Source organism: Lissotriton helveticus, chromosome 12, assembly GCF_964261635.1.
Source record: "Lissotriton helveticus chromosome 12, aLisHel1.1, whole genome shotgun sequence".
In the NCBI taxonomy this organism is placed as follows: domain Eukaryota; kingdom Metazoa; phylum Chordata; class Amphibia; order Caudata; family Salamandridae; genus Lissotriton; species Lissotriton helveticus.
This window is the reverse complement of record NC_136073.1, coordinates 283434834-283461727: the sequence shown is the minus strand read 5'-3', so window position 1 is coordinate 283461727 and position 26894 is coordinate 283434834. Positions and strand designations below refer to the sequence as shown.

The window sequence follows — 26894 nt, the reverse complement described above, 5'->3', positions numbered from 1 at the left end:
CCTTTTCCGCCTGTCTTTTTGCTGCGGTTATCCAGCCGCAAAAAGACAGGAGGAGACTGGATTCCGGGGCCTGTTGTGGGCCCCCTCTGTGTGTATGCGGGGTGCACTGGGGTAACCCCCTGCATTTCCTTGCACCACGTGGCAGGCACCACGTGGTGCTTGCCACGTAGTGCAGGGAAATGCTGTGCATGCACTTTTAACATTGCGTACGGTACTGCAGCCAGCAGCACCGTCCGCAATATTTAAAGCCCAGGATGCACATGCCAGTATGGCGGGTGCATCCTAATATGTGTGGTGTGACCGCCGCACGTCTGGTGGGTGGTCCCAGTACCACTACGATGGCGGGCGGACTAATGGTGGCACGCAATCATAAAGAGCCCCTAAGATCCCATCATGGTGGTGCTTGAAATTGTGTTCCTACCATTGTGGCAGTGCCTGTGCAGGCGCCGCCATAGGGATTATGATGTTCCACAGCCGGAAAGGGATTTTGGGGTCCCAAGCAGTCCCCCTGTCACACGTGGGTCACTGTAGAGTGGTCATGGGGACACTCGTAGTTACCCCCTATACATCCATGCACCAGATGCCAGGCACCCTTTTTCTGGTCCGCAGCACAAGCTGCAGTAAAAAAAAAGCACTTTCCGACCACCACCACAGCGGTCAAATCATAATTGGCAGTCAAATCACTGCCTGCCTTTCGGGCAGTCCCTCGACTGCCCTGATGGTAGGCGGTGATCTGACTGTCCGTCATCATAATGTTGCCCATAATTTCTAAAAAAGAATCAATATAAAGATAATATTAACATTTTAAAAAGTAGTTATTTCCAAATATTTTTTAAACTAACTTTACAAAAATATATAAAAGATGTATTAATACAAACAAATATGCATTTACTTTTAATTTAATTTATCAAATTTCCCCACGAATGTGTACTTTTTCTGAGTTTTTTTAATATTCACTTATATTAACAAATAGAAACCATTATTTACAACATTTTAAGTAAAAATGTGCATAGTTTCCATATTTATAAAAAATGTACCACAATATTAAATGTAAATGTTCACAATTTAGAAATCTCCCCACCCTTATTCCCATAAAATCAACATCCTGCGCCTATAACATAATAACATATTATTAATTATACGCATTATTAAAACTAAACAAAGATAGAAATGTTACGTTAAAAATACTATTATTTACAAAATACACTAACAAAGAAATTCAAAAACTAAAATAATACACACTACAATAAAATACATATAAAATAACACATAAAACGGATATTATATACAACAATACAACACTTAAAATTATATTCTTACCATCGATATTCCTGTTAATGATATTTGACATCTCAATATTCTTGGCACGATATATTTGTAACACAATATTTTTTATGTGATACTTTGTCCCAACTCTCTTGTTCTTCTACATAGTCATGGAACTCCTCAGTGACTTGCAATATCCTTATAATATACGGCATGGGGTATCGAATTACATTTATTATGTGCAACTGTTTAGAGTTGAAAGATAAGAATGACATTTGTCTAATTCAAATGCTTATAGTATAGTTAAGTGGATTTGTGACTTTTCACTTCTGTTACCCTACACTGAAATGACCAAAATCTAAACAGTGCTCTATGTCAAATAGGATGTGAATGTGAAATAATACCATAATAGGAGGTTTTAAGTTATCTTAACTGTACTGACATATAATACCCCACCATACATATTCTTACCTTTGAATTCCGAAGTATAGCTCGTGCCATGCATAGAAGTTGACGCTGTCCAACAGAAAAGTTTTCTCCATTTTCTACAACTTCTGCTTGCAATTTTTCTGACAGCTGAGAAATCTGGAGCGACAACACAACATTTAAACAGCTGTCCATACAAATAACGAGATCACAGTCTTTTGCCCTCATTGTCATGCTGCCAATTAAATGCAGCAAGAAATGCACCAGGCCACAACTCAAGACCTATCATTCTCTTTGGCTCTCTAAGCACTAAATCAATAAGTTGCTAGCAGTCAATGAGAAGCACTATTGAAGATGGCCTTAGGAGGGCTTGAAGTTAGTACGGTACTAGGTGTTTTTTTTTGCCAGGGAGTTTTTGCAGTGGCTATGATTTTGACTCATCTTAAACCTTGCAAACTTTTTCCAGCTATTATTGCCAACTAATTGAAGTTTTCTGTGCACTCCAAAATCAATTTCATAATTAGGCAGGGTAATTTTCGCTCTAATGAGAGTCAAACTATAAACAGACTTTTCTCTGAAAGTCTGGAAATGTAAAGTTTTCTTACCTTTTCAATGAATTGTGAAATTGTGTATAAAAATAACACAAAAGGCCCCATAACTAATAGGGACCACAAAGCATGCCGTTCGCTACACCATTTCCAAATGTATCAACATCAGGGGCCACAGTAATTTTGGGTACATGGAGTAGTTACTACGATTATTAGTTATACCACAAGTATTGCTGTGCCTAATCTGTAAAGAGACTTCTTTATGGAAATTACATTTTCATGTTTAAGTGTGCCTAAAGTAAACCCCCCTTTTAAAAGGCCTAAATGTTCCTTTTAAATAGTAGTAAGTCACCCCTAAAGTAGGCCTTACCAGCCCTTAGGCAGAGTGCGTGGTATTTAAAAGTAGGATGTCTGTATTTAATGTTATAGTGAAACAGGACCAAACACGTTTTTCAATGTAACATGCCTGGCAGTGACATAGGAAACGCAGGGTTACTTTATTTCACTCAATAAATCTAACTTCAGATTCACACTAGCTAGCACAATAATTCAAATACTAGTTTTTATAATCAAACAAAATCCAACTTAATGCTAACGTTGAACTTTGACTTCAGTAAGTCACAATTGTTCTTCCAAAAATCCCCTAGCAGTCTGTTCATAGTTAATCCTCAACTGTCACCTGGGAGCCTGCTAGTGAGGGTGTGAATAACTCCCTGGAATCGGAACAAAGGTGCATTGGCTGGGAGGAGGTATGACCTCCCCTTGAAAGTATGGACTGGGGAATTTCCCACCAACTGTACAAGCTTTAAAGGGGCATTTCCTGTCACGGGCAGATGTGACTCACAACTAAGCCTGCTCCTTCCATAAATCAGGTAGTCAAAGTGTCACCAATCCCAGTGGGTGGGAAACCTACTTCAGAACTAGTTTGCAGGGGGAGTTTCTCATTTCCCTTGACACAACTCAGGGGAATGCCCAGAACTCTGCCCAGGGGAAGAAAGGTTCTGTCAATGTGGATTTTGGCAGACACACTGTGGGATTGTTCAGGGTCAAGACCCCAGAAAATTAGTCAAAAGTGGGTAAGGTTGCACTGGGAACCTTTTCCCAACTAGGAATGGAGTCTACTCCAACCACAAGCTAGTGCCAGACATAAATGTGGCACCCCTGGGTATCCTCTTCAGAACACCTCCATACCTGTGAAAGACAGAAGAAGTACTGTACCTGCTGTTTAACCTTTGGAAAGAAACCCCAAGTGCTGGAATGCCTCCCACTTCTACCCAGGGTAGAAGATTAGACTCCAAGGGTGAGGTGGCTAGCCTCCTATTAAGCTTCAGGAACACAAAAGCAGCAAGAAGCCCAAATCCATGCTGAACCCAGCTGAGTAGTTGCAACTAGATTTGCCCAGCACCCTGCTGGTGGCTCTAGCCCTAACCCTTAAATGGTGCCCAAAAGGTCCTTGGCTAGTGTTACAGTGGGAACTTTCCCCTCAAAAACTGCATGACTAGATACTTAGAAACAATTTCTGAACCTTTTTGAAAAAGAACCAGAGCCACCACTGGACTTTCGATGAGATGCAGCCACCAACATCGAACTGCTGGTAGGGCCCAACCAGCTCGTTTTACCCGCTGAAAGGATTTCGTCCTCCAGAAAAGTTTCTAAGTTTGAACATAGAGGACTTTGTAGCATCCTCCCCAGCTTGGGTACTCGTGAATGAATACACCACACACAGAGCTTACCATTACACATCTTTATTCATGTGTGTGCCTGCAAATTCAATGTTCGAACCATGAACTCTATTCACTGCACCAGAGCACTTACATCATAGTTCTATGGAGTCCATAAGGACCCAAAAGGGTCCCTTCATCCCTAACTCACAAGACACTTTGGGGTCTATTTAAATGGCAGGCGTATCTCCAATGCCCGTATGGTGGTGGCGATCCGCCCACCATTATACACCTCCCTCCTCCCATTTCCCCCTGCCATATTAGTATGGCGGGGGGACCCCAGCGGATGGAAAGACCGTCCGCCGGTCACACAGGTGACCGGGCAGAAAAGGGGCCTGATATGGTGGTAGTGTTTGCAAGACAGCGCCATCCATATTATAATGCAGGCAGGAAGCAGCATTTTCTGTGGTGGCGTTGCTGCCATGGAAAGGCATGCAGTGTCTGCAATTTAGGGCCTGTTGCGGGCCTCCAGAATGTTGGGGGGTGGAGGGGCACATTGGGGGTACCTATGTTACCCCCCTGCATTTGCATTCACAAGGTGGCAGGCACCATGCGGTGCCTGTCATGTTGTACATGCACATGCACAACATGCCTATTTCAAATTGTGGCGGGTGCTGAATACAGCACCGCCCACCGCAATGTTAAATATACAGGATGGCGGTCGCATCCTGATAGGGACAGCGGGATCGCCAGACCTCTTGAAGTCTGTCCCGATAACCGTTACGGTGGCGGGCGGACATTGTCTGCCCGCCATTGTAATAGACCCCTAAGTCTCCCCCCTTCATTAAATAAAAAAGTTTGTTTTACAAATATATATTATATATATACATATATAAGTGTGCTCATAAAGCATTTGACAACGCCATTTGCTTGTTGCCAAAGAGGTTTGCTTCTCTGATGCTTCATAGTGAGATGATTGGTAAAGTCTCTTAATTCTTGACCATTGAATGTAGGTCATTGTCAGACTTCAATATTTAAGGTATACCCCATGTTGCAAAAATGCCACCCAACATCTAGATGACTCTTTTTTGAGTGGTAGATGAGAGATCTTCTACCAGTGGAAAAGTGGAGTATTTATCTATAACCACCATCAGGTGATTTCTATTGAAATGATTACGCTCTTGTATAGCGCACGACTACCCGTAGGCATCTCGGCGCTTGCTTAGGGAACCCGTCCTGGTATTCCCCTGTGAGATACCCCGGCAGGGTGTCCACAAGGTGAAAGCCAGGCATCCCGCCGCGAGGGGCCGTAGTGGAGATTAAGCAAGCTATTGCCCAGAGTCGCAGAGTGTGACCCCGTGAGTTGAGTAGGCACCGGAACGAGAATTATCAAGTCCGTGGAATTTTTGAGCCCGAGACCCGCCGAGGCGGGGAATCGAACCCTGGTCCACGGCTGATCTCAGCTTCCAGGTCTGCCGCCTCTAACCACTGAGCCACGCTTCTCCACGAGGACCTTCTTCAAGAGGACCGAAGAAACCAAAAGCAATTCTTTCCCATACATGTTTTGGCAGGTCAGACATATTCAAGGCATGTTAAGTGGTTTGGGGAGCTAAGCAATTGCACAAATGACAGACCTTCAACTCTCTCAACAAGATAAGGAAACCAAACATTATCTCGGAGAGCTCCTTTAGTAGCAACAATTCTGCAATGTCCTTCATGGACCACTTCAATTATTTGTAGTCACACACTCTCTGGTATGACAATTATTGAACCTCATAAGATAATACCTTCTTAAGTAACAGGCAGTTCATATTTCACATTTGTTGAACTTTTGATATTCATTGTCACGTGTGAGTGTCATGGGAACAATGAACACCATGTATCATGCTTGTCATGATGTGCATCATTGCACAGGCGCTGTGCGATCTTGGAGGATGCACTCTGCATAAACCCACATTTTGTAACCCATAAGAATATTTGAGGCATATCTGTGTGCTTTCCACATGTGCATTTGATTGTGTGTGTGCTCTCACCCCACACAGTTTGTTTACAGTTGGTGTGTTGACACCATTAGGTTATTGTCTGGGCCTGATGATTATACAATCAGGAAATGGATCACCCAGAACACATCATGGCATGAGCCTGGTGATTATACAACCAGGAAATTAGTCACCCAAACTGGGCCTGATGATTATGCAACCAGGAAATGAGTTGCCCCCTCAGAAGCCATTTTAATTGGAACTGGACTTTAAAGGCACTTCCCACCCGCACCCAGCTGCTAGGCAATCATGAATCTGCGCGGCCTCAGTCGTTTCTTAAGTGCAGCTCCAGTTGCCATTGGGATTCATGATAACGGCATCTAGTGGATCCTGAGTAACAAGCCTGCAGAGGACATGGACGTATCATTCTGTGTCATAAGTCTGCAGGGGATGTCATCATCCTGTGTCACGAGTCTGCAGTGGGCGTCAGCATGTCATCCTGTGTCACAGACATGCAGTGGACAGCAGTGCATCTAAAACTGAACAGTAAGTCATGCCACCAGTCACACACCCCCAAAGGGGCATTTTTAACACCATACAATAGAATCTTGCCATAGCAGCTCTCTGAAAGGGTAACGTCAATACATACAGGACTACAACTGCTAGCGCTTATGACACTTGCTGTAATGTTTAAGGATAGCCGCCAGGGGTATCGGAGAGTGAAGTAACCCGGACAGTTCATTATTGTGGGGCTTGTGTGTATGGTGCCTTCCAGCACTTTGAAGAAGGGCCCCATTCCTTCAGGCGATTATTGAGTGACTTAACTGAAGGCAACTGCCTGTTGTCCTCCTGAGCCAAAATCCTATGCTACCTCCTGATCTGGTTGTGTGAAAAGGTAATGGAGATACTGAATTGAGTTTGGTGGAATGATGATCTGTAGGTAATTCTGTTTATGTTTTTATCATGGTGTGCACCACATCCTCAGCACCCACCTGGTATTACGTCAATGGTAACGCCTACCCGGCAACCATAGATATAGGCATTCAGTGAGGCAATGGACCAGATCTTGTTTTTTTATTATTTCGTCCCATTTCCCCATTCCCTTCATTGTGACACAGGCTGCCAGAAATGCAGTCCGCTTTGCAGTGAGGGCATGGCAGGACAAACACGAACATCGCTTCCTCTGGGTTCAGGTTATCCCAGGTTAGTGCATCTGCCAGTGAGAGGATGAAGGTTTCCAAGTTCCAAGATTGACGTGCAATATGTCATTTAGCATCAACATCCCACTTTGGTCGTTGCAGCAATGATTTGTTCCAATGAAATAGCCGCAGGTGTACTGAAGTTTACGATGAAGTTAATGGAGGCTTCAACCACTTTGAAAGGGTTGCCAGGGCATTGTATCGGCACTCTAGAAAAGTAGTCAACAGGTTTTTGATCTTTCCTTGGCCAGTGCACTATAGTTGAGTCATATTCCTGTAATCACAAACCCCAACATTCAATTCTAGGAGTCATCTTGACTTATGGGTTACCAAGGATGGTAAGCAATGCTTTGATGATCTATTACAAGAGTGAAAGGTATACACAGAAATGTTCACAAACCCACACCCCTGCTAAGTTTTCTCCCTCTGGTGGTGAATAGGCGTGTTTAGTTTGTGACAAACTTCTGCTGGCACATGCTACAATATACCTTTGAGTATTTGGGTGTCCACTGTGTTGGACAAGAATTGCGCCCGACCCAACCAGGCTTGCATCAACAACAACCTCTGTTTTTTTACAACTTTGTTCATATTTGTGTGCCCAGTAAAATGAAGCATTTCTTTTCGTTAAGTCTCCTAAGGGACCACTTACTCTGGCAAAGTCACATATATATATATATATATATATATATATATATAGCATAGTAACATCTTGTGAGGGATTGGTGGCTGATAATTTGAGTTTTGTTTTGAAGTTAAACCTGCACCAGCAGTTACAAGGCCACTTGCCTAAAAGCTTTATCATGTTCCTTTTGTGTATCTCCAAAAACTAATATGTCATCACTGTAATTGAAAGCATTCATGACAGGCTGTATGATACATTGAATGACATCTTGGAAATGTTCAGCAGCTGATGACACACCAAAAATTTATTGTTTGAATCTGAACACACTAATATGGTAGTGTAGTACTAGTACCTGCAATTTTCTTTGAGATCCAGTTGATTACACCCTTTGTTTAGACCAAGGCAGTAGAATACTTTAACACGTATGCCAAGTGTGCGGAGGGACCTGATCAAGCTCCTGTGACAGGTGTGGGGGATTACCGATACTGTGCCTGCCATTTTTAGGTCTCGCCTAGGCAGCATGCACGCGCTGCTCTAAGAGATGACCTTTAAAAAACAGTCAACTCCTTTTCAAGCACACTCGTGCTTGTGGTGGCATCCACCTTGCGGGAGCGAGCATCAGTGCGCCAACCATCCGTTTTCAATTAGCATGGCTGCATGCGCTGCTCCTCGCTCTAGCAAGCACGAGTGCTTGAAAACAGCTTACCCTCCCCCACCCTACCTCCACTCCCTCTCTCTCCTGCAGTGTTTTCACCCGCTCCCCTGGAGACTGCGCGCGCCGCTCCTTGCTCTCGCAAGCACGAGTGCTTGTTTACTTAGCAGTTCATAACAAGTATGACCTGTAGCGCTGTAACGAGCAGGCTTGTTTCCGAAGTAATGCTACTCATTTTCCCAACCCTACTGGGATGAAAGACAGGGTTGGTCTTGGCAGCAGTCAAACTCGCCACGTATAGGCCTCAAGAGGTGTCAGCAGCGAGCGTTGAACTCCTTGAACTGGGATACTTTGTGTTTTTCAGAAGAAGCATAATAGGCATCCGTTCAACGGCAGTAGGTTCTGTGAGTGGACCTTGCCTGATGGGATGTGCATCGTCTACACGTAAATAACCTACGATTTATATTATGTACCATTAATAAGGAGATGTTCTTGTTGTTCAGATTACAGACTTCTTGTGCTCAACTGACCAGCACGTCATCCTGTGTTAGGTAAAAGCACAGCCTCTTTTCAGCAGCCTTCATCACTTACGTGTTTGCCCTTAAGTGCTGCTGCCTGTCCAGCGATTACCTTTTTATGTGCCTAGTTTGTCCAGTCCCAAATTTCTTTTCTGTCTTTTGGGACAAGTTCGGTTTATTTCTGTGGTGCGACCTGGTCTCAAGAGAGGGTCTGATGTCTGAAAAGAGGAATTTCGAAGCATCAGACCTTATTTCCAATTCCAGCTCTCCCCTTTCATCCGATTTGTGTGATTCTGGGCCAATCACATCATCCCCATGTGTCGCCTTTCCCTCACTTGCCAACCAACATTTTTAGTGCCTAGAAAGAGTTTAGCTGCTGGCGTGAAGTGCTGTATGTTTACATTCATGCTGGTACCACTATTGAGGGGAAGGAGATGGCACTTTTAGTTTTCAAGCTCTTGGCTCCGTCATTTCCGATAGTCTCTTTATTCCGATAGGTTTTGTTCCAGGGGTGCTAGCCTCTAAACATGCTCCCCTGTTCTTACCAGTCCCAAAAAAACACTAGTGAGGCTTTTGGTTTAGCCTCCTTCCTGCAGGCGAGGGGTGAAATATCCGGAGTAGGTAGGGCAGGGGGGCCCGGAGGGGTGCGTCTCGAGGTGCAGAAACAATAGTGGGGGCAGTAATTACGTTGAGGGCGCGCATCGAAGGGACAGTGCAGTGCCCGAGAGTTGAACTGCTGGCCTATCCTTCAGGTACCTGCCCTGCTTCTAGGATCTTGCTTCACCACTGCCCCCTCCCCCACCCCTTCCACACAAACACTGGGGGACTTATTTACAAACCCCTTGCACCACCCTTCCCATGTTAAAAATGATGCAAAAGTTACGCAAGGTGCTTGTAAATATGCCCCTGGACACCTCACCTGTGCACTCAATATATCAAGAAAATGTAGTAATGTACTTCTGCTACCTAGGAGTACGTCTTCCCATTGCCCCTCCTTTCCCCATGTCAGCCCTTCTCTTGACTTAACCACTGTAGTCCCACTCACCACTACCCTCCCTGGGGGGCCTACCTCACTTATGTGCTTACTGGCAGCTCCAGTCTGAGCATCCTCTCTCCTCCATCCCTGGCCCTCCCCTCCAGCTTTCGTTTACACTAGAGGTGCGCAAGCCAAGATATTACAGGGAGAGGGGAGGCAGAGCCGAGCCAAGTGTCTGACTTGCCTCTAAGAGCTCAAACTCATGACACTTAGGCAGGGCACAAGTCCTATAACAAGCATTGGCATAGCCATTAGGTCTCATTTTTGGGACCTTATAAGTATTTAGTTATGCAGCACAATATGCTTGATGAAACAACATCAACTGTTCCATGGCTAAACACTTATAAGGTCCCAAAGGCGAGACCTATTGGCTATGCCAATGCTTGTTACTAGTCGGTCAGCAGTCTAGTCCTCCTAATCCCTCTTCCTACTCTGATAGCCGGAGGGCTATTTATGTCAATTGTGGATGAGCCACCAGCATGCCAAAGGTAAGCTTGTCTGTGCCTGCCCATGCCCGAAAGTCGCAAGCCGCCAGGACACCTGCATCTTTTTTCTTTTTGTCTCTTGTTATTAAAGGTAAAACAATGTCACGTTTATTTTATTTAAGCACTAAGCTAAGAGGCATCTGGCAACATTCTGCCACCTTGTGTATTCAGAGCTCATGCAGTACAAAAACTCCGTCTTGTAACAAGATGGCTCCTATTTCTGTAATGTGAGAAATCAGGACCTGTTTGCAGGGTCCCCTCACTTTTTGCCCCCATAATGACTACTAGGTGCTGGTTTTCTGACTCTGGCTGTGCCCTGTGCTCCGCTAACCAGACCCAGGGCCCATGCTCTGAATAAAAATATATGGTTAGGAATAATTATAATTCACAATGACAAACCCATGTAAATCCTTAGTATATAAAAGGCAAAGGGGATTTAAACTTCTTATAAATCCCTAGTATATAATAGGGCAGGGAGGTTTAGAGGCCCTAGAGATTTCCTGCACTAGAGTATGCACTGCTGGGTTGCCTGCTGCCATTTTAAAAGCCAGCCAGTACCTTGCAGGCTGCTTCTAAATTGTACTTTTATGCTAATTCTACTAAAGGTACTTCCAAATTAGTAATCTACCTTATTTTGATATGTAAGTCACCCCAGGGGTAGGGTCCCTTGTAACTATAAGCAGGAACATTATATAAGATGTTTTATAAGCCCAGGTGAGGAAAAAAACTGCTAATTCTGTTTTCCCCATTGTAGTCAATGGCTCCATAGGCTAACATTGAGATATTTTATTTAAATATAAATATTAACAGGAGCCACATAAAAATATATTTCAGTGTATCTATATAATAGTTAAGATAAATTCAAAAACTTGTCACTGTTGGATTTATAATACCTATTACAGAAAATAAGTTATTACACTTTTTTTTTCTTTGAGCCAAAATCCAACTTTCAAGTGGCCCTCTCCTCCTGATTGGTCAGCCTTTCCCAGGCTGAGCCATAGCTGCTTGATGAGGGGATCACTGACAGAATATCGACAGTCACAATATAAAGATGATAAAATATCGAGGTCAAAATATCGACTACAAAATATCGACTTCCTATCTTCAAACAGGTAAGTACAAAAATATCGAATCAAAAATATCGAGTGTAAAAAATATAGACTGTCAAAATATCGAATTTTTTAAATGTCTTAAAAGTAATTTAAAAGTAATATAATAATAAATAAAATTATTTTTAACTTATTTGAAATACTTAAATAAACGTAACATTAAATAATAATTAATATAACTTAACATTTTATTTTTTTATTTTTAATACATATATATATATATATATAGATATACACATATTATTAACAAAACATATCCAATATTTTTACCATAGGATAGCAAGAGGTTTAAATTTACTGTAACGACTCCAGTGAGTGCAACAGAAGGGAAAGCGTTGGATACCGTAGGGGTAAAAATTACTATTCCCACTCCAGAGAGTGCAACAGTAGGGAAAGCGTTGGATAGCGTAGCGGTAAAAATGACTATTCCCACTCCACAGAGTGCAACAGTAGGGAAAGCGTTGGATAGCGTAGGGGTAAAAATTACTATTCCCACTCCAGAGAGTGCAACAGTAGGGAAAGAGTTGGATAGCGTAGGGGTTAAAATTACTATTCCCACTCCAGAGAGTGCAACAGTAGGGAAAACGTTGGATAGCGTAGGGGTAAAAATTACTATTCCCACTCCAGAGAGTGCAACAGTAGGGAAAGCATAGGATAGCGTAGAGGTAAAAATTACTATTCCCACTCCAGAGAGGGCAACAGTAGGGAAAGCATTGGATAGCGTAGGGGTTAAAATTACTATTCCAACTCCAGAGAGTGCAACAGTAGGGAAAGAGTTGGATAGCGTATGGGTAAAAATTACTATTCCCACTCCAGAGAGTGCAACAGTAGGGAAAGCGTTGGATAGCGTAGGGGTTAAAGTTACTATTCCCACTCCAGAGAGTGCAAGAGTATGGAAAGCGTTGGATAGCGTTGGGGTAAAACATACTATTCCCACTCCAGAGAGTGCAACAGTAGAGAAAACGTTGGATAGCGTAGGGGTAAAAATTACTATTCCCACTCCAGAGAGTGCAACAGTAGGGAAAGCGTAGGATAGCGTAGGGGTAAAAATTACTATTCCCACTCCAGAGAGTGCAACAGTAGGGAAACCGTTGGATAGCGTAGGGGTTAAAAGTACTATTCCAACTCCAGAGAGTGCAACAGTAGGGAAACAGTTGGATAGCGTAAGGGGTAAAAACTACTATTCCCACTCCAGAGAGTGCAACAGTAGGGAAAGCGTTGGATAGCGTAGAGGTTAAAGTTACTATTCCCAGTCCAGAGAGTGCAACAGTAGGGAAAGAGTTGGATAGCGTAGGGGTAAAAATTACTATTCCCACTCCAGCGAGTGCAACAGTAGGGAAAGCGTTGGATAGCGTAGGGGTAAAAATTACTATTCCCACTCCAGAGAGTGCAATAGTAGGGAAAGCGTTGGATAGCGTAGGGGTAAAAATTACTATCCCCACTCCAGAGAGTGCAACAGTAGGGAAAGCGTTGGATAGCGTAGGGGTAAAAATTACTATTCCCACTCCAGAGAGTGCAACAGTAGGGAAAGCGTTGGATAGCATAGGGGTAAAAATTACTATTCCCACTCCAGAGAGTGCAACAGTAGGGAAAGCGTTGGATAGCGTAGGGGTTAAAATTACTATTCCAACTCCAGAGAGTGCAACAGTAGGGAAAGAGTTGGATAGCGTAGGGGTTAAAATTACTATTCCAACTCCAGTGAGTGCAATAGTAGGGAAAGTAAATACTTCATATATAAATATAAATAACATAAATAGTAATACCAATTACAAAATAATTAAAATATTTTACAATTGTATAAAATATATTAAATACATATTTATAAATACAAATTAAAATTATTTAATTATAAAAATGACCTACTAATACTAATTAATTACCTATTAACAATAAATTAATTTACAATTTAAAAATTAATCAATTAATTTTAGTTACCAATTATATTTTAATTAATTACTTTTTAAAAATTAATTAACAATTAATTCTAAATAAATACCAAAAAATTAAATGACATATTTAATTAATTATAATTAAATTACTTCCCACCCTAATGCCCTATAAACCCACAACCCGCTACAGAAAATAATTTAATAAAATTAACATCTTTATCAATTAATCTATTATAATTAATTAGCAATTATATTTTAATTAATTACCAATTAATAATTAATTAACAATCAATTCTAAATAAATATCAATAAATAAATTAACAAATGTAATTAATTATAATTAAATTACTTCCCAACCTTTTCCCCTATAAACCCACAACCCGCTACAGAAAATAAATTACTAAAATTACAATATTTATCGATTAATCAATTATAATTAATTACCAATTATATTTTAATTAATTACCAATTAATTAACAATTAATTCTAAATAAATATCAATAAATAAATGATAATTAAATTACTTCCCACCCTATTTCCCTATAAACCCACAACCCGCTACAGAATTATATTACACAAAAAATAAAAAATAATATTAACTTACCTTAAATTCAATATTTTTGTTCTCTATATTATGTCTAGTCGATATTATGTCCATTCTATATTTTTGATTCGATATTATGTCCATTCTATTCGATATTAATTTTTTCTAGTCCATATTTTTGATGTCTATATTATGTCTAGTCGATATTATGTCCATTCTATATTTTTTAATCGATATTCTTTCCAGTCGAAATAAAAAACTCGATATTATGACTGCACACCTTGATGAGGTGTGAAGTGTCCTGTCAGAGTAGACAATGGATTTCCTGTGGGTGGAAAACTTTAGCTGTGGAAGCCAAAAGGCAGGAAGAGGGTCGGGGAGCCATGATATGACAATTTGGGACCAGCACAGGCTGACCCCGTCTTCCTGCACCCCCATCAGCACAGGAGCCTAAGTAAATAGATTAGTCAGGGGGTTGGAAGGGGTGTGTTAGTGGGTTAGCTTAGCCAGATCTAACCCCAAAGGAGAGACTTTCTCTATGTTGGATTTTGAGAGAATAGTGCTATCTAGGACAAGAACAAGCCACACTTTGGAGGAAGTGGTCAAACACTTGGGTGGCACCCTGCATCCCATTGGTCAGGGGTGTCCCCATGCTTGACACCCAGAAACTGTAAATAAATATGGGACAGCTACATAGATTTTTGGATCTGCTGCCTGAAACTACAAGGAGAAGAAGGACTGTTCTACAGGAAACTGGATCTACACCCAAAGGGCTGCACTCTGAAGGACTGCACCTGCTTCACAATCTGGCACTACAGCCCTAAGGACTTTACTGTGCCTCAGGAGGTTAATAGAGCCCACCTTCATCTTCTCCACCAACAGTCCTCATTCTGAAGTGTGTCCAGTGGACATTTAAGGATTTGGCCAGGTGCATTGCAGGAATTGTAGTCCAGAATAACCCCGGACGAGTTTAGCCTACTCCGCACTCGGTTGTAAACTCTGAGGTCAGGCAAAACTCTGACTCCATGGCAGAGCAGAGTTAGCGAGCCCATCGACACTCCATTACCTGCTGTGGCATCTCTGGACTGTTTCCTCCTCGCCATGGTTTCTCCTCCCCGTCCTCGCCTACGGAAACCCCTACGTTATACATCTTGCACATGAGCATGCATGTGTTTTCAAGACATACAACAAGGGGTTTCCGTGGATGAGGATGGCGAGGATGCAGAGGAGCGAGAGATCATGGCGAGGAGGAGGCAGTCCGGAGATGCCACAGCAGGTAACTGCCTTTTTATTTTCTATAATTAAATTAGGGAGGGTGGAGGACAGCGGAGCGGAGTTCCACAGAGTTGTTTTTCCGTGTAATGAAACCATGCCAGCGCCACCTGGGCTTAGTCCAGACAACTCAAGGACCCCCTAGGAGATTCCAGACCCTTGGATTTGTGTTTTTCACACTTGAACCCTCAAGGCGACCTTCCAGAAGTTCGGTGAAATTTAGGAACTTTTTGTCCAAAAACTCCATTAGGGGACTGACTTGACTTCCAGAGTCAATCCGGCTACCATCAACCACAAGGTGGCCTGGATTTCAGGTTCATTCCAGTGAAAGCGCCAGAGCTCCAGACAACCAGGAACTGACTGAGGCCTCACGGAGAAGCAATCCTACAATGTTGCATCAACATCAGCCTGCTGGAGGGAACCGCTCAAAGTTGATAGAAAAAACCTCCAGAACTCTTTCTAACCCTGAAGGTAACATTTTGACAGAGGCATCCAGATTAGTATATCCGACCAGAGCTCCATCATGGTCAGCCTCATATGTAGACTTTCTCCCGGTCAAGTGCAACCTTATGTCTCTAAGTGGAGCTATAGGCTTTTAAGCACTAGTAAGTGTTTATTCTTTAAAAATTAACATCTCCAGTTCCGATCAATTGAATTATGGCAGTTTGGTGTCTATTTGTTCATTAAAATATAATATTTTTTTATAAAGTAGATGTGGTTTTGTATTATGAGTTGTGTCTTACATATTTAATTTATTGGTGTTGCGGTAGAGCCCACTGCGATGCCTTCAGGACATGGAGGCAGCATCGTAGACGTAGAGTTGCTTTCCTTCTGTTGCACCACAAAACACACAGTCCCCAGTGCTGAGGGCAGACGAGCTTGAAGTATTTGAAACTTCTTGAATAGGGGGCAAGCTCTACCCACAGCCCTTGGAGAAACTCACAAACGTAGATTGCAGAAAGATCAGTCCAGTCCTTTGACTGCCCAAGACAGAAGCAGCCACTGCAGGCCAACACAGCAAAGCACACAGCAAAGTGGTAGTCCCTCCTCACAGCTTCTCCAGGTCTTCTTCTTGCCAGTCTTCTTGATCCAAAAGAGTTCTAAAGTTCAGGGGTTGGGGCCCCAGCATTTGTATAAAAAAATCCTTTGATCCTCTAGGCAGAGGGTGTCTGTGCCCAGCCAGAACCAGTTCTGGCTTCTCAGGTGTGATTTCCTGACAGGGGGTGGAGACAGCATTGTCAGAGGCAGACCAGGCCCTTTGAGGTGCGAGGAAATCTCCTCCATCTTCCCCCATCGCAGCCCCGATCTATTCACCCCCTTCCTGACATACCTAGACTATCGGGAGCCACCCTTGCTTCCTAGCCATCTGTCGTCCAAAACCCAGACAGGCAATCCACATTCCAGCAGAGGCACACAGGATGACTGAGCAAGAAAATACCTACTTCCTAAAAGTGGTATTTTCAAACACAGAATGTAAAAATCACCTTTACTAAAATATGCATCATTAGATTCTGGGTTCAGGCATACAAAATGTTACTTTCCCATCTAGTTCCCTGGACCAGTTATGTTTATAAGATTTTATAAACAAACTTCCCATTCTGTCTTATTGTGAACAGAAGCCTTGCAATAGTGAAAAACGAAATGGGCTGTAATTCACTATCAGGACATGTCACACACACCAGGGCAAGTCCTACCTTTCACATACACTACACCCTGCCCACAGGGGTACTTTGGGCCCACCTTATGGGTGCCTGACATGTAAGAAAAGGGAAGGTTAGGGACTGGCCAGTGTGTGCACAGGCCAAGTTGATATGACAGTTACAAACTGCGCGCAGACTCTGCAATGGCAGGTCTGAGGTACCTTTTCTGGGCTACTCACGTGGGCAGCACAATCCGTGCTGCAGGCCTACGCGTAGCATTGGATCCCCAGGGCCTGGCACAATCAGTGCACTTTACTAGGGGCTGATAAGAAAACCAAACAGCCAATCATGGAAACACTAATCAATACCACAATTTACACAGAGAGCATATGCACTTAAGCACTGATTAGCAGTGGTAAAGTACCCAGAGTCCGAAAACCAACACAAACAGGTCAGGAAACGATAGGAGGAAGAAGCAAAAAGTTTGGGGATAACCCTGCAAAAAGGGCCATTTCCAACAGAAGAACACATACATTTTTGGTGCGTGGAACACCTAGAGTTGGAACTTCATGAACTATTAACGACTAAGGCTGCCGAGTACTAGGGTTTTGGTGCAGTTTGTGGAAAGACAAATGCCAACTGCCATTGCATGTATCAGGATGACGGGCATTAAAGGTGTGTTGTTAAACAAAGAGTTTACCCTTGTCTTTAGTCTAGTAATTGCACTCATTTACTGCTCGGCAGGGTCCTGAATATTTTCAGTTGATAGTTTGTGGTAGGTATATGATGCTACGGATTGTGTCCGACATGGTAAGTTAGAAGTGGGTGGGAAGATTTATGGTAGCTCCTCAGTGACATCACGTATGTTCTACTTATCTTGCTTCTTTCTAACAATTAACCTTTTGGGTTACCAGCAGCAAATACCCAGAGGTCACTAGAATGCCCTTTTCCGATAAACACGGTGTGCCAGATGGTGGTCTTACACTAGCGAAATCAAAAGCTGCTACCAACGCATCACACACCGAAAATTGCATCTTTCTGCTATTCTGAATACTGGATAAGCCAACTCGGTGGTAGTTACCTTCATTGTTTGGGGTTGCTTGAAACGTGAGGCTTGATAGAGGAAGAATTTTCCTTTATGTTATTTTTATTAGTTATCAGCAGACTCTCAATCTATATACTTAATATTGACCCCTTTGTGAGCTTTTCAGGTATGTTTGACGAATACCACCCAAAACGTCCAGATAAAATGCTTAGCAACAACAATTGTTATTGGCATTTAAAAAAAAAAGAATGTGTTTAGGGAATAATGTAACATTTCTTTTCTTCTAATGAACATCCATGTAGACGATTCATCTGCTTAAAATGTGCCCATATAATCATTGTTTGTCTAGACTTTGTTTAGAGCTCATCCTAGTGCTCATTTTTCCCCCACCTCTTGCATGTTTTCTTCCTCTCTGAATGATCTACTAGTAAAGTCTTCTCCAAAGGTAATCGCACCCTGACAGTACCAGCACTTCTTAGGCTGAGATGTAAAGTATACATGAGGTTTGCTTTCATGGGTGGAAGTGTTTCCATAAGTGAAGCCAAACAGGTGCACTGAAAGCACATACAAGTTGGGGTATTATAAAGATTGTAGTTAGCCTTGGTAGGTAGACAGGACATTCCATACAAGACTGACATCTCCGGGGACTCGATCATGGTTAAAAGTAAAATAAACTATTAACGTAAAGAGGTCACATTTCAAGAAAAGACCCTTTAGAGCCTGCTTCTTTCTAGGGTGTGCACCCAAGATGTGGAACTCCTTATTGTACATTGGCAAGCCAGAGATTTTCTAGAAAGAGCAGATGCTGCAAAAACCCAAGCATTTGTAAAGCAATAGGTCTCGCATATGCAAGAGTTTAAGCTATTAGTATTGTAAATGACAATGCCCTTTATTAGCTTTAAAACCCAAAACATAAATAAAAGGCATTGTCATTTACAATGCCAATAATGCAAACTCGCGTAAATGTGAGACCTATTGCATTGCAAATGCTTGTTAATTGTATTGGTACTGATAAATACTTTACACATGTCCAAAAATATAAGCCTTTCTGCTCTGCTCTTTGCTACAGCTACCAAGGGTTGAACACAGGTTTAAATTATTGAGACCTAACTGGACCTAGGAAGGAATAGTGCAATTTTTACTTGAAGAGGTCTACTATACACTTCAACTAATAATCAACTTTCTCACACCTGCTGTGGTAAAGCTCCAGCAATACACCTATCAGGTAGTTCTCACAGCAGTAAAACTAACACTTTTTATATGAATCCATGTTCTTTTGGGCAGCTTGGTCAGATAACAAAACTTGATCATGAGGAAAGCATGTGCAGGATGTAGAGACCAAGAATTCACCAAGGGACGGATGTACAAAATTAGAAATTACGAATTTCAAATTGCGATTTTTACCAAATTACAGTTCCTGATCTCTGATTTCTCCCTTTTTTTTACTGTTACTCCCTCTTTCTCTTCCTCCTTCTCCCCCTTTTCAGGTTTTTTCCTTCTTGTTCTCGGCACCACCTGTAACCACTGGCCCAAATTAAAAGCACGGCATGTTACTACTAATGGTCACACTGATTCTGATCAGCAGACTGTGCTTGTGAGCCAGGCATGCACACGCTAGGTGACTCTTTTTGTAAATGATGATGGTACTTCTTGTATCTATCTGCTTTGGCCTGGTGAATTCACATATTTTGATGCCAAGTGAAATAAAATACCTGCTTTATTTACCTCTTACTCTACTACTGATTTTATCAGTACAAACAGCCTGGTCTGGTCCCATTGCAGGAAGTAGTATTCTAGGCAGAAACAAACATATAAAAAGCAAAACAAATGCAGGGCCAAATACCCTGTCTGTTAAGAATGTTAATTGACCCCTGTCGGTAAGTGCATGGCAAGACTGTTGTAATGTACAGCTCGTTCTCAGGATTTAGGCTAAAAGTGGGATGATATTATGCAATTATGTACTATAGCTGTTAGATGTGTCAGCCTTAGCGTGGTCTTCCCTCAAACGTTTTGAAATTTCCCTTCACTTTTTGCTGAATGAATTTTTGCTGACATTAAGAATCTGCACGCTTTAGTACTGCTAACCAGTGCTAAAGTGCTTGTGCCCACTCCTGGTAACATGGTTTGATCGGCTTACACCTGATTGGCATATTTAATTTACTCATGAGTCCTTTGTAGAATGGTATACCATCTACCCAGGTCCTGTAAATTAAAAGCTACCAGTGGGTCTGCAGTACTTATTGTGCCACCCACTTAAGTAGCATCTTAAACCATGTCCCAGGCCTGCCTTTGCAGCCTGAATGAAGTCTAAAACTGCCAATTTTCACTAGGTAATATAGCTCTTTTGCCAAGCCCTAAACTATTGCATAAAAGTCTGCCCCAAAGTAGGTCCTACGTAGCCTATAGGACAGGGTGCATTGCAATTTAACAGTTAGACATGTATTTTTAAATTTAAAATGTCCTGGGAGTGAAAACCCTTTAAACCTGCTTTTTCACTTCTGTGAGGCCTACCTGTCTCAGAGGATAATATTGGGATGCCCTATTGAATTTCATAGGTGCAATCTTTTGATTAGGTTCAGGTATCCAGTTCATGTTTGACCTCTATGAAAATGTAATAAGAAATCTTTTTCAATGGTAAGGTTGGATTTATAATTACAATTTTGAAAATGCAACTTTTAGAATGTTGTCATTTTCCTGCCCTTAGCCTCTTTGTGCCTGCAGACTACTTTGGGTCACATGACTAGGTGTAAATGACAGACTTTGTGAATTCCTTCCAGACAGTCGCACAATAGAGGGAACTAGGTGTGCCTGAATGGGCCATCTGCTGCCAAGATGTGGTGATGGAACTGAGCACAGCCCCACTTGCAACTGAATAGACTGTGCTCTGGCTTCACACAAAGGATCTATCACTTCCATGCTGTCACCACAGTCAGCTGGGGCCAGTGCAGGAAAGTCAGGAGATTCCATGCCCTTTAGAAAACCTTTCCAGGAGCTTCTCTCACATACCAGAGGAAAGGCACTAGGGTATAAAAATAGGACCTTCAGACCTACTCTTCAGTTCACTTATGGACAGGCAGAAGACGTTTCAGAGGACTCTCTGCTGCTGTGACCTGCTGTGTACTCTGCAAGACTGCTTTTCCGTACCTTGATGGACTTCTTTGCTGCCTAGTATCTGCCTTGAAACATCAGAGGCCAGCCCTGCTGTTGAGCCCTGCATCTTTACCTGAACCCAGGACTACCAGTGACTCCAAGGGATAGTTTGCTGGCCTCCTGTTCAGAGTCACAGGGACACAAAAGGTGCCCACCATCTTGAACCCACACCTGGACCCATCCTGAGTGAGACCTTAACCTCCAAGTGGTGACCAGCCCTGGGCCCTTGGTTATGGTGCTAATGGCCTCAGATGGCCAAAACTCAAAACTGAGGACTTAGAAACTTTGGAGCAAAAAGCTGCTCTGAGAACTAGGGATCAAATGCCTGCCAATCCGCCTGAGATGCATCACTGGTCGGGTGGACTTCATAGCAGCAAATCCTGTGCTTTAGTACTTCACCAAACGAGAATTTGAGTCCCTGAAATTGTCTTTGGCTACAGCCTTCTTCCTCGTGCCGCTGGAGATTTTTGACCTCCAAAAAAGAGACTAAGTCAGAACACAGAAATCTTTACCACAGCTCCAACATATGGCTCACCGATGATGACACTCCCTCCTCAAACATCTCATGCAGTCTTGCCCCACTGAACTTTACTTTCTCAGAACAGTTTTCTCAAAATGTCTTCTAAGTGTTAAGGTAAGCACTGACTGGGCCGAATCGACTTCTTGTATCCAAACCGTGCTTCATAGCAGTCGGCTATATTTTTCAACTTTGACCCACTCTTATGGGACTAGATGTCCACGGTTGGTGCTTCGATCTTTTAGGCACTAGTTTTTGCAAAAAAATTACTCTGGTTCTAGTGATTGGCTTTTTGCTGTTTTATGTCAAATACTTTATTAGAATTTCCTATATTTTTTTAATTGGTGTGGTATTTTTCTTGTGTTGTCTTTTAACTTTATTACGTGTGATGCATAAATACTGTACACATTGCCTGTAAGTTAAGCCTGACTGCTTTCTGTGCCGAGCTCCCCAGGGTTAAGTACAGGTTAATTTAGAGCCTTTTGTGGTTCACCTTGCAAGAGATGTGGCTGTTGTTTGACAGGGGCCCACAACCCAGTCACCCAAGAACCCGATCACTCACAATGGCTAAATTTAGCAAAGCTGTTCATCTTATGTGTGGAATTATGCTAATAAACAGGTCTTTAATCCACTATTCTATTTCCACACGTGAGAGGTGGGAATATTGAGTAGCTAAATTTGCCTCTAACATCTAAAGCCCATGTATTTTTCATAGTTCAAATCTTTTTATTGAGTAATATACCATCAACCCATGCCAATATAACCTGCCTGTTTTAATGTGCTACTAAAATATGCCTATTAGAGAGATTCAAGTGATGGGCCCTCAAATGACAACCAGACCTCAGGGTACCACCTCAGTATGAGTAAAATATCAATTTTAAGTCCATCCAAATGAGTCCCTGTGACTTTCAGTTGCCTGAAGACATGTCTGGTTATTTTAGGAGACTTGCAGCTTTGCAGGTGGTTGCACAGCCACCCCAATGCTCAGACAAAACAATTACAACTCTTGTGACTGTTACTTTCTCTGCTGCATTGTGCCACTAAATTCAGGAAAGAGAAGCATCCTATTAACACCATTTGGAGGGGCTCTTTCATTACAGCCGACTTCTGCAATATAGGCCTTTTGACATCCGGGTCATGCAGAATGAAAATAATGGTCGTAAACCTTAGAATCCCTTCTCCTCCTCACTTCTGCTCAGGGGGACTAGGTGTTTGTTGAAAAGGAATGGAAACTGCTCGCAATTCATTTTCAAGCACCTAAAATTTATTGTCTAAAATATACATCACATATGGCCTCATGTCTCTGCTTCTGCACTGCTCTGGATGTTGTCTCCAGACAGCTCACTTTGGTGTTGGCAGCTCTATTTCTTTCACACTAGACTCCACTCCCTTCATTTTTGTTTACAAGACAGTGCTGGTTCTTCCTGCCTTTACAGCTTTTTTAATATTGAGTGCTCAACTCCCATCATCTCTTTCTTGCTGTCTTCCCTCACCCCTACATTTACAATCACTGTGGTAAGCAGTTGGTGTTCACTGAATAGGCCAAAGAAATCTCACTTTGACATCTGTTGCCCTTTTCCCACCATGGTGGTCAATGTTTATTCACGCTACTTTCATAAAGCATCAGAGCCTAACATAAGGCCCACTATTAGTTGTGCCTCTCTCTGATGGTCTCCTTTCTGCCACACCCAATTCACCTATGGGCCATCCAAGGCGAGCAGCACATGCCAGCTCCAATATAGCTGACAGAATTATCTACCAGGGAGGTCCTTACTTCAGCTCTAGACACATCATCTAAGGTGTTGGCAAAGAAACTTTCTGTTACACCTGAGTATGAATGCACTGGTGCTTTCCAAAGTCACTGCCATATTACTGTGACCCCATGAGCACACCAGAGTGCAGCCAGAGGCATAAACATAGGCAGAGATCATCGAGCCATGAAATAGAGCCTCAGCCTTCTTCATCCCCATATTCCATCCCTCTTCTATTTTTTATAGATTCTTTATTGGATATAAGTAGGGCTACAGTAATTATGCAATGCTCTGGACGTGGAAATTTCTTTATAAATATGGGTTTGCAGATTTTGCTATGTAATCCATCATCTGCTGTACTGCTCTGCCAAAATTCAACATGCAGAATCTTTGTGCCCCTGGACAGAGCTCTGGGCACACCCCTGAGGTGAGGGAAATGAGAAACTCCCCCAAGAAACTAGTTCTGAAATAGGTTTCCACCCTACTGGGATTTGTGTCACGCTGACCCCTTGGACAATGGCAGAAATGGCCGACTGGTGAGGAGCCTCACAGGGAGAGCTCTGCTGGCTGGGGATCTCTTTCTGTAATATTCCCGTTTCGCCCAGCTTCAACTGGACCGAACTTGCGGAGGAACATGAGGTGACATCCCCTGTAACATCCACAACTTTATTTTTATTTTTCGTCTTGGCCCCAGCAGCTTATCTATTCACTGGCTGGAGGGGAGGAGAGGTCTGAAGCCAGCTGGCATCTGAGGTCTACGACGACACCGACCCAGAGACCCTGAGGCACCCACTGCGGCAATCCCGTTCCCGGTCGCAGTCTACAGGATCGAGAGCCACTGCAGACCTGGCAGAGATAAGGAAGGAGACGCCGGGGGACGGAGCTTGCCTAAGCTCAAGATGGCCACATAGTATGGGCCATCCAACTATCCGTAAATTATCTGGCTTATGTGCAAAGGGATCATCCTGAGATAAGCATGCATCGTCACCGGAGAACGCCGTGCACCTATTGAGCTGCCTTACTCTCACCTGTCTTCACGGAGAGCACTGGAACCGGCGAATGGCGTAGAGATCTGGCACGCAACTTCCCAAGCCGGGTCGATGAAGCAAGTGAATCCCTGGCAGTGGGAGCACACTCACTGCCCCTGGAACGGAGTCGGAGGAGATAACTGAGGGACACTGTCTGCAGAACCACCGACGATCGATAACTGTATCCCACCTGGGCTGCGGAGGGTGGAGTTTTGGACGTGGTGCCACTGCGGGAACCAGGCTTGGTGTATGAGCGATCGGCTGCCCAGTCTAGGAGGCTGGGTGCAAGGTGAGTCACAGAGAGAGGAACGAGGCAGGTGCTGGAGCCCTTGCGGCTGCTTTGCAGGTTGCGGTGCAGGAGGCCAGACTTGCCAATTTGAAGCCCTCCCCACCCACCGGAGAGGCTTGTCTCCTCCTCCCTCGGCTGGAGCGGCCATTTTGTGGACTTGCCTGTCTGGCTCGCTGAGAGTGGCATACCCAGCGGGGGAGCAGTATAAGGACCTCTTCCCCCACCCCCTCCACCCTCCACTAGCTTTCTGGACTGGAGCTTGGCAAGTGTGGAAGGCGGATGCCCAGAAGCCATGGAGACGGCCTACATAAAGGCAGAGGCCCTGAGTAGAATAGTCCTTACACACAGGACAATAAGCTTGTAACTGCGCCAAGTCTGCAGGGATGCCAAGGGATCCTGTAGCTCCTTGAAATGTACCCCCATCAGCACTGTTTCAGCGCGACATTAAGCACAGCAACAACCTGATCATTAAGCACTGCTCGACCTCCACTAGATGTTGGCGAGTGACTCTGGAGAGTGGAGACCTGCCGCTGCTCTCACCGGCAGCCGCCTTGGCTGATGAACTGCGGGTTTGTGGAGCGGCCATTGAGACATTTGGTGCAGACACCTCCTCTGTTTGGTAGTAGAGGCCCTAGAGTAAGGCCGCCGCTAGAGCATTGCTGGATCCTACAGTTGCTCGCAGGTCAATAAAACAGTAGCCCTTTCTGCCTCCCCCCCTCCATGTGGGAACACCGAAAGCACCGCTGGCTGTGTACCACAGCCCATACCACTGGAAAAGGTGCAGAGAGCACCTGGTAAGCAAATATAAGAGTGAGACCCTGTCGCCCACATTCAAAGGAGCCACTGTCAGAGGGGAATAGACACACCAACGAAGCGACTATAGGAAAGGTGGTCAAAACGCAACCCACGATCCACTTTGAGTAACGGAAGTCTAGACTCTGAAAGCAGGACCCGGAAAAGGGCCTGAACGAGCACGCAGAGGAAACACAGCCCACGGAAGGCGATCTGGGAAATGAGCGCGGTTACCTGCATTTGGTCGGAACTAACATTGGTCTGGCTGTATTGCGATACCTGGGCAGAGCAATCCGCAAGGCTGACGGAAATCAGCAGGGGAACTCTTACCTGTCGTTCGCGGACAGAACGGAGCGTGCTGGGGGCACCAAAACCTCTGAACCTGAAGTGATGGCTCCCAAGACGGCTGTGGATGCGGCGGCTGCCATGGCTAGGACGGCCAAGCTGGCGCTACGGGCGACGTCTGAGTCGGGAGATGCTGAAGGGGAGAACGCTGCAGCGTCAGTAGCACTGGGGTCACCCATACAGACTCCAAACGTGGAAGAGGTGTGGCAGTGCAGAAGGGGCACCCGGCCGGCCCTACTGTGGCTCATCTGCTGTGAGGGTTGGCTGGGAGAGCAGTTCCGGGCCAGGAAGGGAAGAGCAAGGCTGGTCCCAAAGGGAGTGTGAACGTGAGTGCTGTGGCTGTCGGCGAGGTCCTGAGAGCGATTCAGGCTACACCAGAAGCACGGAGCGAGGTGAAGACAGAGGGCTCTCCTAACCCGGAGCCAGTTGCAAGGGACAGGGGACCTGCTGATACGGAAGGTACGCCCGGCTTTCCCCCCATGTATGTGACTTTAACTGTGATGGATGCTGGGGGGGTAGAGAGCTTGAGGAAACCCGATGGAGATATAGCGATTAAGATCCCCCTAGTTGGCCCACTGGATACAATTAGGGAAATAGGGGGAGGGAACATAACATCTACCCCATCACAGTCATCTCAGATACAACTGTATGGAACTGACCAATGTTACCAATCCCAGCCCCAGCCCCAACCAGCCCTTAAAATCAGTGGAACCAATATTGGTGATATGGAGCCTGAAAAAGAGCCTAGTGACTTTTTTTCTCTATCAGACGGGGGTGAGTGGCCGGATGACATCTCATCTACGACGGATGAGAGCTGCAGTGATCAGGGACATGATCGTAGCTCTAAATTAAAAACCCTTCAAAGAAAAAGAAGAAAAAACAGGGCGCAAAGGATCTAGCCTGGGACTACACTCCCATGAATCAGCTCACCAATCCCTCTCACAACTCACACCCCGATCCGCATAGCTCAGAGCATCCAGGATCAACTGCCCCAACACTAGATGCTATTTTCCAGGCCATCTCGATGCACCGGGAAGAAACGCGTCAAGATGGGCGCAAGGCTCAAGCTGCCATGCGTAAGGTGCAAGGGGTTGTCCGAAGGCGAACTAAGACATGTAGCGCATTTGGGGA

At 44.0% G+C, this 26894-nt stretch overlaps 1 protein-coding gene across 2 annotated transcripts in view; it reads right to left on the bottom strand.

Moving 5' to 3' along the window:
- ABCC12 (ATP binding cassette subfamily C member 12) overlaps positions 1-26894 on the bottom strand; it is a 1077363-nt gene that overhangs the window by 52253 nt on the left and 998216 nt on the right. For both annotated transcript variants that reach the window (XM_078670535.1, XM_078670536.1), the window contains one exon: positions 1738-1851. In XM_078670535.1, the coding sequence (XP_078526661.1) occupies positions 1738-1851 (114 nt within the window). The remainder of the gene's footprint in view (positions 1-1737; positions 1852-26894) is intronic.